This window comes from Telmatherina bonti, assembly GCF_933228915.1.
Source record: "Telmatherina bonti genome assembly, chromosome: 13".
Classification (NCBI taxonomy): Eukaryota; Metazoa; Chordata; class Actinopteri; order Atheriniformes; family Telmatherinidae; genus Telmatherina; species Telmatherina bonti.
In genome coordinates this window covers 18,368,810-18,380,971 of record NC_136611.1, presented here as the reverse complement: position 1 = coordinate 18,380,971, position 12,162 = coordinate 18,368,810, and the positions used below count along the sequence as shown (strand labels likewise).

The following is a 12,162-nucleotide window of genomic DNA, read 5'->3' as shown; positions in this document are numbered from 1 at the left end:
AAACATGTGTAAAGGAATGACTGTCTTTGATGATCCTCAGTTTAAAAAAAGACAGAGACAATGTAATAAAGTCCTGTAGGACTTAGTGCAGGAGCTCTGAAACAGATTAACACACACCAAAGTCTTTGTTCTCCGGAGTGTAAGGAGAGTTGTTCAGCAAGCAAATTTACATCTCAAATTTACCAAAAATGGCAATCCCAAATGGAGACAAGAAATTACATTCACATTAAACTATTTTTAAAAAAATGACTTTAAAATATCATCAGATAAGAACTGACAGGTATCATGGACTTCGATTGATGTAAATATACCATTGCAACTGATGGAGACCTGAAGTTTTCTAATCACCTCGTTATATTGATGTTAATTGGTCAACCTGATAGATTTACTGAATTTAAGTGGGAAATTACGTATTTCTTCTCTTTGTATCATTTTGTTGTTTTGCTCTGCTGTTTGTGCTCAAGGAGAAGCAACAGTCCGATTAGTGATTTTGATTCACATTTAGAAGATATGAGTCAGAAGTAACCTCTAAATCCACTAATGGACAATAAAGTTTAAATGCTCTCTTGAAGAGGATTTTGCCTTTATTGACAAAGCCTTGAAATGCATTAGGGGGGCATTAAAATACTTTTTGCGAATCACATCTGACCTGTCTAAATTGCCAGGTCAGCTATTTCCAGTTTGCAACTGCACACAGTGAACCCACATGACTGACCATTAATTTTTCAGATATGAAAGAAAATCCCAGCTATGCCTAGAAATGAAAGTAATCCCTCAAGATTTATATCTGGTTAGCAAAACTGCTACTATTAATCTACCAAATGACAACAATGGGCACCTTGGCCTGTAATTCCACCCTTGTAGCAACATTCCTGATTTATGTTCATGCCCTAAAAACTGCTTCTCTTCATGCCCATTTGTACTCCATGTAGAAGACGGCTATGCAAACAGACGGACAGTTTTGTCTGTCTACTGCGTCGGTAATGTACGGTATTTGGTTCGTTTTCACGGAGCTTCAGAATCTGTCGCTTGATGTAAAAAACTGAGCCAGACCACTGGAAATCATGGGAGCAGTGTTGAGTTGTATAGTTGACCCACAACCAGTGAAACAATCAAACCAGAGAAAAGGAAAAGGAACACAAAGAAACCTACTTAGAGTCCACCAAATGAACAGCACCTGAGGAAGAGGAATATGAATTTTAAGGAGATCAGCAAGAAAACTTTGTGGTTTTATTCTTCTACTTGTGGTATTTTAGGGTGGTTGTAAAAAAAAACAAAAAAACTTGATGGTGATGCTTCACTGCTACCAACCTGTGTCAAAACCTAGTGGTGAACTCTGAACTCAGCACTGCCTACTAGTGGATGAACTGACCAACAGCTGTGACAATGTAAGTGTGCATTCACATCGGGATAGTCCGCTAGACTCATTCTGATTGGGGACTCGGCTCAGTTGAAGAGGAGTTTATCCATTCAGACCGAGATTGCATTCACGCTGCACTTTAGTGAAACGAGCCAAACCTTTACAATAATATATCCCCAGTTCCGCCAAAGGTGGTGCTGCACTAGTATTTAACAAAAAAGAGAACAAGACCCGCGTAAAGAAAAAAACTCTTTTGTGAGTTAAACATAGAGCAGGAAACTATCCCTGTTATGTTCTTTTTAATTTTGTCTTGTGCAAGTATACTGCAGAAATACGCTGAAACAATGACCGCTGTATGAACAACAGACGAGGCAGAGGACTCCTAACGCGATCGCTATGTATTTACCAACAATGCAATGCCGCGTCAAATGCAGAAAGTGACTTTTTGTAGTCCTCTTCCTGTATTTGGTCCACTTGAAACGGCCCAAGACCTTCTTTGGTCCGATTCAGAATTTGTTTGGCACATTCACAGCTCCCTAAATGAAGTGGACTTTCCGAGCAAATGGACACAGATTCAAATAAAAAAGGCTGATGTGAATGTGCCCTAAAAGACGGTTGGAAGAAGTGTGGGGACGCATGGCAATGCTTGAAGTGGACGTCCCATTTTACGTACGTAAGGGAGCATAAATGGCCTTTAGTGGAATTTAGTAAGGTACTCTCCCTACAAGCAGTGTGAGGGAAATACATGTCATATAGTGTTTCCATATAGGGGTTTCATTAAACAAGCCAAAGTCTACACACAGGAGGAATGTTTTGAAGGAGAAGCTAATTGCTGCACTTTCCACTACGAACATTTGTGAGACGTGTGATTAAGTACAGCTTAATGTTCTATCAGTAACACAACACCACCTTACTAAAAGACTTTCTCCTTGGGTTTAGACAAAAAAAGACCTTATCAGTAGAACTGAAACCTGTTGTAGTTTCATCTTAAATACACTGTGGCTGTCCCCTCATGGAAACCATTTTATAACTTACTATTATTTTATGTAATTGCAATATATTATGAAAAATTTTTGTTATTTCCTGGCTGACCTTAGGATGTGACATTTCTTGGTCAGGGTTAACCTTTTGGTGAAGCAGATTTTTATAGCTTAAACATAATTATTTTACAGCCATTGTTGTGGATGTTATTTTTTTTATCCTTAAACACAGTTTTTCTCAAACCATGAGGAGTTACGTGTTCATTAAGTGTGAAAGCTTTATCCCTGCATGAACATTTGTCGTGTGGGCTTATTCTGAGAGAACGGCCGTCTTGTATGCAATTTAGTTTATTTGCTTCTAACCAGAAAAATGACAAAGCTTTTGATATAGAGTTCTTTTTTTGCAACTTTCCAAAATGAACTAAATCCTTCAGCTTTGCTGCTGGATCTGATGTCACATATTATTCAGCTTTTACATTAACCAGGACGCCTTCCATGTTTGCATGATATAGTTTAAACAGCTAACAATGTGTTTGGTGCAATGTGATAAAAAGAAGTGCAACAACTCAGAATCTTTCCTTTCACACTTGCATGAAATTTTTCTGCAGAAAACAAATGTCATTTTTCTCTACAAGACATGTTATTTTTTTCAACAAACAAACAACTATTTTTGACTTACCTGTAGCATGCATCTGTGTTTACTTTACTGGTCTTTGTCTGCTTGTCTGTAAAAGTGACTTTGTATCTTATAGTGGTGGTGACGATCAGCCAGTCAATGATAAACTGTTGACGATTTACAAACTTACCATGATAATTTTTCTTAGAGCAGACTTAATTTAACACTTTCATGCATGAATTAATGAAAAACAATGCAACATTTTTTTTTTAAAAAAAAACAGTATTTTACCTCTACAGACATATAAAATGATACTTTTTTTTCTTTATTAGTGATTTTTAGAATTTATCATGACTTATAATTGATTTTAATGTACTCTATAAAATATTTGAAACATAATATATAATCATAACTATATTATGTAAATATTCTATAAAATATAGCTGTATCATTTTCTTTTCCTATTTATTGCAAAGGCAAACTTGCACAATTACATTATGTTCGATTATATCATATATTTATTTATTCCCCAGTGAGTGGAAACATATAGGATGACTCACTAATATTCACTGAAGTGGTTTATTTACAAAAATGCCATCTTCATTCATGAATATGTAGGAAAAAGCTGGTAAATAGGTGTCCACTAGGACCACTATGCATGAAAGGGTTAAATAACGCTGAGATATTTTCAGTTCCATAGCGAAACGTAATGCACTCACAACCTTTTATCTGACAGCCCCAGAGCACTTTATTTCAGAACGTTATACCAAACAACAGCAAAAACGGCAGCTTGCCCTGACACCAGTGGTTTCAATAAGACAGCCTCCAACTGTCGTCACCAAGGGGAGGTTCTAATGATTTTATCAGCTAATCATATGCTGCTTATAATTTTTTTAGAGTAGCTCTCAAAATGTTTTTTCATGTAATAAATGTGTTTCTGGACTTTTCTTACGTGCTTTTAGTTATGGATTAATTCAAGATCTACAACATGTGTCCCACCAAGAAACCCACTTTATAAATTATTTCATATTTATGTAAGAGGGCAAAAACATATTTGATGGACTAGGAGATACGTATTGGTTCAATAGTAAACTTTAACTCCGTTCTGTCTGTCTAATAAAATATGGCTGGATGAGTTGTACAGTTTCCTCTGAACTTGTTGGGGTGTTCAGCATTGTATGAAAGACACGTTTTTTTTTTTTTTTCTCCCCAGATTTAACAACCATTACAGACACTTTGCCAAATTACAATGAGATAAATATTACTTTTAAGTCCCTCGTTGTAGAAATGAAGTGTAAAGGTGCTGGAGCGCCAAGCAAAACTGTGAAAATCCATCGCCGTTTGACTGCAGCTAGTGTAACTGCTGATCCATATCCAAGTGTGCCATATGTTTCTTGTGTGTAACTTATTGCTTTCCCATTCTCAATAAAGTGGCAGAATAAAAAGGCTTTTACAGGTCCCTGTGGGTAGCAGCTACTTTCAGTGGTAGTCACTGAGCTGCAAGGCTGCTGTGGTGACAAATGGCACCAAGCACATATTTTACTATTGCCATTTACAATGCATGATCCAGGCCGTGCTGCCCAAATGCCTGTGCAGAAACAGCATTGAGAGTTATGGTAGCTGTATGGGTGTGTGTGCACACACACGAAGACCCTATCCATTTAATATTGCTGTTGTTGAAATGGGATGAAATAAAGAAGTTGTTCTCAAATGAGGTGACTCATTTTAAGGAGTCTTCCAGATGGTTTTTACACAAAAGCTGAAAATATCAAAAGTCCTTTACTTAGTGCTGATATCCCTCTTTCAGTTGCCAGGATTCACTCATAAAATGATCAGTGGTGTGTTTAAAAGTCAGTGTCACCTTTTCACATTTTTTAATTTATTTTTTGTTAATTCTATTCCGAATTTGTAAAATTGTTAGGTGCCATCTTTAAATGAGGTTGTAACATCCTGTGTGGGTTACAAAATTATCAAGACAAAAAAAAAAAAAAAAAAAAAAAAAAAAAAAATGCTCATGTTTTCCATTTAATGCTTTAAAAGTCTCTATAATGTAACTTTTAGTCATGAAAAGTCACATTTGCAGTAACTGAAACTCCATTGTAGGGATATCGCAGTGTCCTCATGGAGGTCCAGCGGCCGTGGCCGTCAGGGGGCAGAGATAAGTTGGCGAGGTCTCAAAAGACTTGTAGATTATTCCTTATTTAAATCGTTCAGGGTCCCAAAAACGTGCGCACTTGCAAGCAATGAACAAACATAGTAGGTTTAGAAAAACATACAAAAACAAGGAAGGTGTATTAGAAATAACTCCAGATAAACATTCACAGTGGAAAATCATTAAAGGCAAAAGTTCGTCTCTGTCACATCCTCAGGGATAAAACAAAACTCCGTTTAAAGACCAGTGTTTTTAAGAGTAAAAGTGGGAGGAAAAGGATAACCCGAACGTTTCTGCTTACACGTGGAATTAAACAGCAGATGTTATTCTGACTGGAATTTCTCTGGCACGGCAGCGCGAGTTGGAAGAAGCGAAGCGCCGTGAAGGAGAGCGGCAGAAGAAAGTGAAGTCTGGTGTTGTAGCCAGAGGGCGGTGGCATTTCTCTCTCTCTGCGTAAACGGAGACGGTGGCAGAGGGGAGAGCGCGCGGAGAGGAAAGCGGAGAGCAGTGGCAAGGCAGCAGAGTCGCTGACACGAGTGACGGGACCCCGTGCTTATTTCCACCACCTCTGTCGCAGCTTTAACAGCCTCTTCTGAACACGGACATACATCGGGACTAGAAGCTCTGCGCCCACAGTGTTGGTTTTACACACCATCAGCAGATCCAGCCCTGGAGGGGGGGTTCTCATTTCCCCCATCGTGGACGGAGGAGTTTTTTCTTTCTTTTTATCCTTTTTTTTCTTTAGTTTTTTTTCTCCGTTCATGTGCATTACGCCGTGTCTGTGATGGGTAAAAGTGGACTGAGAAGTGGAGCAGCGCTTGGGGGCTCCAGCTTGGTGAGAATGTGCGCCACGGCGGGGATCCTGCTTCTCTTGGTGTTTGTACACCCAGGAGCCGCTCAAGGTAAGGCGGGATAGCGCGTCTTCTCCCACAGACTGGAATCACACCTTCCACGCTTCAAAGTGATGAAGCGCTCGTTCGGTGCGTTTACGTGTCGGTGACGGCGCGTCAATTAGACCACTGAGAGGCACAACTAGATCCTGAAGGCACCACTTATTCTCTCTCTGTCTCTCTCTCTCTCTCTCTCTCAATTTCTCAATTCAGACGGAGTAGATGCAGATGAGTAGGTGTGTTTAGGTCACTGTTTCTTTAGGGAAAGGCTGGATTTTATGCGTGCCCATGTGTGTGAGGACTGGTGTTCACACTGAAAGGCAGAACTCGCAGAATTTTCCAAGTAAATTATGAATGAGTCGCTGCCCAAGACTCATAATAATGAACTTTTATTTATTTTTCTAAATATGTGAAATTGTGCGCTGACAAATGTGCCGTGGACTCAGATGACAGTAGGATTACTGCAGTTTAACAGTCTGAACGAGAAGTCTTTGCTTTGGGTCCCCAGGATAGAAACGTGACGAGTTTTTAAAACTGCATCCAATAAACAGAGAAATCAGAGAGAGATGTTGGAGGCAGCCGTGGACACTGAAATCACTGACAGGCGACTGCTGTTTCTTTATTTGCAAAATAAAGAAAAACGCTTCAATTGGAGACATTTCTCAGAAGCACACACACGCACACGCGCGCGGACGCGTCACAAGCTTTTGCAGTTGCAAAAAACGAAAACCAGGAGTTTGCAGACAAAACGACTTGAAGCTTCCTGATTGGAAGTGAAGGCATATGCCTAACCACACAAGATCAACATCGTCCCATAATCATGCCTGAGTCGAAAAAGAGCTGGTAGGACGATGGGTCAGTGGTGGAAACAAGCTGGTATATTACAGCTGTGTCCACTATGCGCCCCGAGTGGATCACAGAGGGATATTGAAGTGGTATTTCTGAAGAATGTCAAGCAGTCACCAGCCATGGATGATGTTTGCAGCAGATCACGCGCTGAATGCATCAAGCTGCACAACTTTCTCCCATTTAGACATTTTGTTCTTTACGACGAGCTCTGCTGTTAGGCAGCTGCTTCTTTGGAAAAAGAGAAAAAAAAAAAAAAAACCCTTTCACATTCTTACTGACCTTCTCACAGAGAACTTGCACCTTGTTAATGTTCACCCTAAAGAGAAGAAAATGACCAAATTGTTGTTTTAACAAGCTGTTTCATTCACATTTGCTCAGTGCGCCTTGTGGAAGTTTGACCTTATAGGCAGCCTCGTTTAATCTGATCCTTTAGATTGAGATCACATTTTAATAAGTAATATTCAGTGTGAAGCCCTGCTTAAGAAAATCACTGTGTAATTTTCTGGGTCGACACCAGGATGTAGTCTATAAATTGGTATTGACATTACAAATTGGCCAAGGGCTTTTGTGCTGAATATAGGAAATAATTGGACATGATGTTGCTGCTGCCTTTCTCTTGTTGCCCTGGGGAACAACATTTCGGCAACAGCCTCCAATATTCATTATAAGTGTTCTTTATTGGTTTACTTGTAAATCAATACATTGCAATTTAGGGACACATTTTGAGGGTTGCACCTACCTCTGATAAACGGCATCCTGGCTCTGATATGCGACTTAGTTTGACCTCTGTAGAGAAAATCTAATAATTGGGACTCATACTGCTGATGTCTTTCAGATGCTCGACACTCCTCAGTCTTTTCACACTCTTGGAAAAAGTCAGCCTTTCCCCTAACTCTGCCCTTCTCTCTTTTCTGGTTTTTTGTTTCAAGCCTTCGTATGGCATGCCTGTTATTGTTGTTTTGGATATTTCTCTGTTCCCACAACTTGGCTCATGTCTCTGAAGTTGTTTCTTTGTGTGAGACGAGTCACTCATTAGCTCGCCTGGATGGGCCAGAACACATAAATGTGGGCTCCTTTGTGCAGAAAGTTGATCCTACATAAGTTAGTTCCCAACACATGCAGGTGGGAAACAATCCCACTGAATATGAAACACCAATATTTATTCAAACCCAACTTGTTTGCTGCTGCTCATGCGTCATTTAAAATCTCATGACCAGTCACAGCTCAACCCTACAGTGTGAACATGTAGGTTTTGCAGGTTTAGTAGCCAAGTTATAACTCAAGTCCTTACTAATGTTCAGGATGGGAATGATCTGATGATCTTTGCCATTTCTCTTTTGTTCTTTAAGTGATTTAATGAGGAAAAGTTGTGTATTTTACCTGGATTTGCAGCTTGACATCGGCAGTGGTGCTTATGAGACATGTGTACATACATTAAGGGGAGGAGTGTTAGTTGAGATCCCTTTCGTGCCAGCTTAAGCACTTTTGTCCGTTTACTAGCTACACCCCACCCCCAAAGAATTAGGGCTATTAAAAAGCCATTAGCTGAGTCCTTTTACATTTGATCTTGAGTGAATGTGTGCCATGATAGCTAATCTCAGACTGAAAAGTCCTCTTGTTGGTTTGGATTACTAAACTGCAGCAAAGTCAGATTCTACATTTCAGAGTTCTGCATTGCATGTGTAAAACCTTTGGTGTCTGGTTTCTGGGATCTTCATTAGTGTGTCGTGCATCAGTTTAATTTAAAAAAAACCAGCAAGAACAAGCAAACAAAAACGTATGAGTCTGTTTAGTCGGGTTTTAGCATGTGTGACTGCAAGAGGTTTGTATTCAGACATGAACTTGGCAGTATGGACATTGTCTAAGGGAACTCCTGGGGTGTGTGTGTGAGAGAGAAACAGAAAGCGAGAGCTTGGCACAACCCAGGCCTCCAGCAGAGCTCACACGGTGTTTTGTTGCATTATTGTGTATGTATACGTTCAAATTCACCATGATGATCCTGCCAGAGCTCCCATGCTGCTTGCCATTATGCTCTTATCCTGTCCCATGGTGCAGTGCAGCCATCCAGGGTTCAGTGTTTGTCGGGGGACAGCTGGGAATTATTGCAACAAAAAAAAAGCTGCTTTGATTGGCTGTGCTGCTCCAGCCAGTGCCGTGCAATTGGTCCAGCAGGTTTTATGTGGTATATTTGATGGGGTTTCTGTATCAGAGTGAAAGGGAAACATACACAGACAGAAAGAGGGAAAGGATGAATGGCTGAGGAAGGGAGATCTCTCTGGGTGGTTTGTACGAGCTTTGATCACTCCACTAGGACTTGACAAGCTGACTGACTGCCACACAAATACGCACGCACAGCAAGATATTTCTGCAGTCAAACAATGCTGCATTCTGTCTGCATTCTCTGTGTTGTGTGTTTGACTGTGCTCTGCGTGCATGGTGTGTGTGTGTGTGTGTGTGTGTGTTCTGACGGGCGTTCACGCGGATATGTGAAAGGAAGTCTTTGACTGTGTCTGGGGTGGTTTTGTATAGAGGACCCTCCTGCTGCTAGCAGCAGCCCAGTGATGGCAGATTTCCCTCAACCTTTCTGCCCTTCTTTTTTTTTTTCTTAAATAAAGAAAATCTTACCCTCGCTTCCTCCCCCATGCAGTTCATATTCTCTCACTTTAAGTGTGACCAGTGATGAGACATCTCTCCTCCCACCTTTTCACTTCTGTATCTCTATTCTTTATGGCCAGTCCTCTGTTAGCTGTTGAATGGATTTTAATGACTCCTCCTTTATATCCTTCGCTCCATGCCTGTGGCCTTTTTTTCATCCATTCATTCAGTACAGGTTGAGTTGGACCCGGGGAACTCCAGCGTCCATTCACCTACAGCTTTGCGTTTTTATATGTAGTTTACTCAACACATAGCAATTACAGCTCACCCTGTTTCAGGAATAAGGACCTTGGGTTGTTTGTGTAGCAGTCAGAGACTTTGCAGGCATGTTTTTCCTTTTAGAAAGATGAAATCCTGCCTTTGAAGAAGCATGGTTTTAAAGGCTGCACTGCCAAACTGCGTCACCCGACTTGCACCGTTTATCTTCTATTCTTCTCGAGGGGGAAACCCAGCATGGAACATAAGAGTCCAACTCTGTGTGCGCCTTTGTCCAACTGTGTCTATGAGTGTCCTTTTTAAAAAAAAAAAAAAATCTTGTCCAACAGTGAGGGAAGAAGGCAAAGAAATGGCTAAATGCTCTGAAACAGATTCCCAGCTTCTCTTGCTGTTTGGCTCAATTCCTTCTAGAGTTTCATGTAAAGATCTGGAGTTATGAATTTTTCATGGCGCGCGAAACCCAAGGCCTCATTTGGTGCTCTCATTTCCAGGCTTTTTGTCTTAGTTTAGCTGTGTGTGTTCCTGTGTGTATATCTCTAGTGTGTTGAGTGGTAGCTTGGAGAGAACAACATTTGTTCCGATCAATGGCTAACTATATAGTTCCCACAGGTCCCGTACAGTCCGGCAGTGCAAAAATGATGAGCCTGTTTAGGTATTCTTATCTTTACCTTTAGGTTATTATGCTACACCATTGGATAGAAATCATTCAAAAATGTCATGACATATAGGTGAAAAAACTTGCATCCAACAGTCACATGTTTTGATAGCTGAAATTGACAAAATTCTTTGCATAAAGTCCAATGAAAAATAAATGAATGGAATAAAACACTTGATTTTTTTGCAATGTGCTTCAAAAATAAACGGTTCATCTGTGATCCCAGTGGTGAACTGTTGGACTTGGTGGATTTCTGCCTCCAAGTGCCAGGTTGAGGATTTCTTTTTTTTTTTTTTTTTTTTTTGCTGCTGTCCATCATCTCGTTTCCCATCTCATGTCATTCGTCCTCAAACTCTTCTCTTATTCTCCTCTCATCGTCTCTGTCATCCCTTCATCTTTTCTCTTCTGACACTGTTAATGTTTTCTTTAATGTTTCTCTCCTTCTGAAAGCCGTCCCCTTTCCGTTATTGCAGTTGCACGCTGCTCTGTTTCTCTTCTTATATTTACACAGTTTAATAAAAGTGTGGCCAAAACCGTGGACTTATTGTTGTGATTCTGAACTAGACCCACAAGGAGCAAGACATTCTGTTTTTATGTGCTTGTGTTTGGTCACAGAAACACATCGGTCAGAAGGAGAGTTTTCCTTCCAACACACACACACACACACACACACACACACACACATGCAAAAGTCCGAAGCAGATAGATGGAATTGAAAAGGAAAGGCAAGAAGCAGGGTGACAGGTAGAGAAATGGAGCTCCCCGCTATGCCAGCTGCTCTCCATTGACATCTCACCCTGTATCTTTGTTTTAAGGTCTCGCCTCTGTCCACAGCAGGCTGCTTAGGCTTTTTCATGGTCTATATACTCTTTTTATTTGATACCATAAAACCTCCTGTAAATAGCTCAGGTTGGTTTAGTCGCTTGAAAAAAGAATCCAAGCTGCGAGCTGCACTTACAGAGGACGTGCGATTAAAGGCGACATCTTTTTTTCCCCGCTTTGTATGGAAACAACTTCTGCCACTTCATCCTAATCCCCTGCCCCTTCCAGGTCTGTCTTTCACACTTTCTTGGGATTCATGCCAAAGCGCCCGTCTGCTGCATCTCCAGATTTTTTGCTCAAGGCACTGATATTAAAGACAGGCAGCAGATTTCCAATGTTTCTTTGCACTTTACTGCATGATCACAGATGTTAGTGGAGGTAAAACTTTCTAAATACTGCAGCTCTTGCACAGGTGTCACTCCTAAAACACAAACTGATTTATATGTATAAAAAAAAAAAAGAAAAAAAAAACTTTTCAAAATGTGCCCCCTGTTTTGAAGGAAGAACTCCTTTAGGGCAGACACACGACCAGCAGATGGGTGTTGGGTGTTTTGGCAGAGTGGTGTGTTTGTGTGTTGGGGCAAGAGAGTCTTTTTTGTGTCACCATGAATGTGTAATTAAGCTGCCTTTGAGAGAAGACATGGTGCCGCGACAGGGGGTCCACCAGGCTGGGATCTCTGGTCCTGGGCTCTTTTTGTTTCCACTGCAAGCGTGTTATGTACATTGTGCTGTTTTGAGAGCGCAAGACAGGATCATTTAGAAAGGAGGAGCAGGAGGGAAGTTAAGGAAACATTGTTCAACAGGGTTATAGTCGGACTTAACCGGAGGAAAGAGATGAAATGAAGAAACAAAAGGAAGAGAAGGTGTTTTTATTCTCTTCTTTCTGTGAGAGAGAGGGAAGAGAATTTGACATTCACGTTCCTTTTTGATATGAAACAAAGCCTCACTGTAAAAGCCCATTCAACTC

The 12,162-nt window shown here is 40.6% G+C and overlaps 1 protein-coding gene across 1 annotated transcript in view; it reads left to right on the top strand.

Annotated features, from left to right (window-relative positions):
• Positions 1-5,892: 5,892 nt before the first annotated feature.
• Positions 5,893-12,162, top strand: part of LOC306764475 (netrin receptor UNC5C-like) — a gene marked incomplete at both ends in the record, with an annotated part of 199,831 nt that continues 193,561 nt past the window's right edge. Inside the window, one exon of the mRNA XM_079251649.1 lies at positions 5,893-6,010. Within this exon, the coding sequence (XP_079107775.1) occupies positions 5,893-6,010 (118 nt within the window). The remainder of the gene's footprint in view (positions 6,011-12,162) is intronic.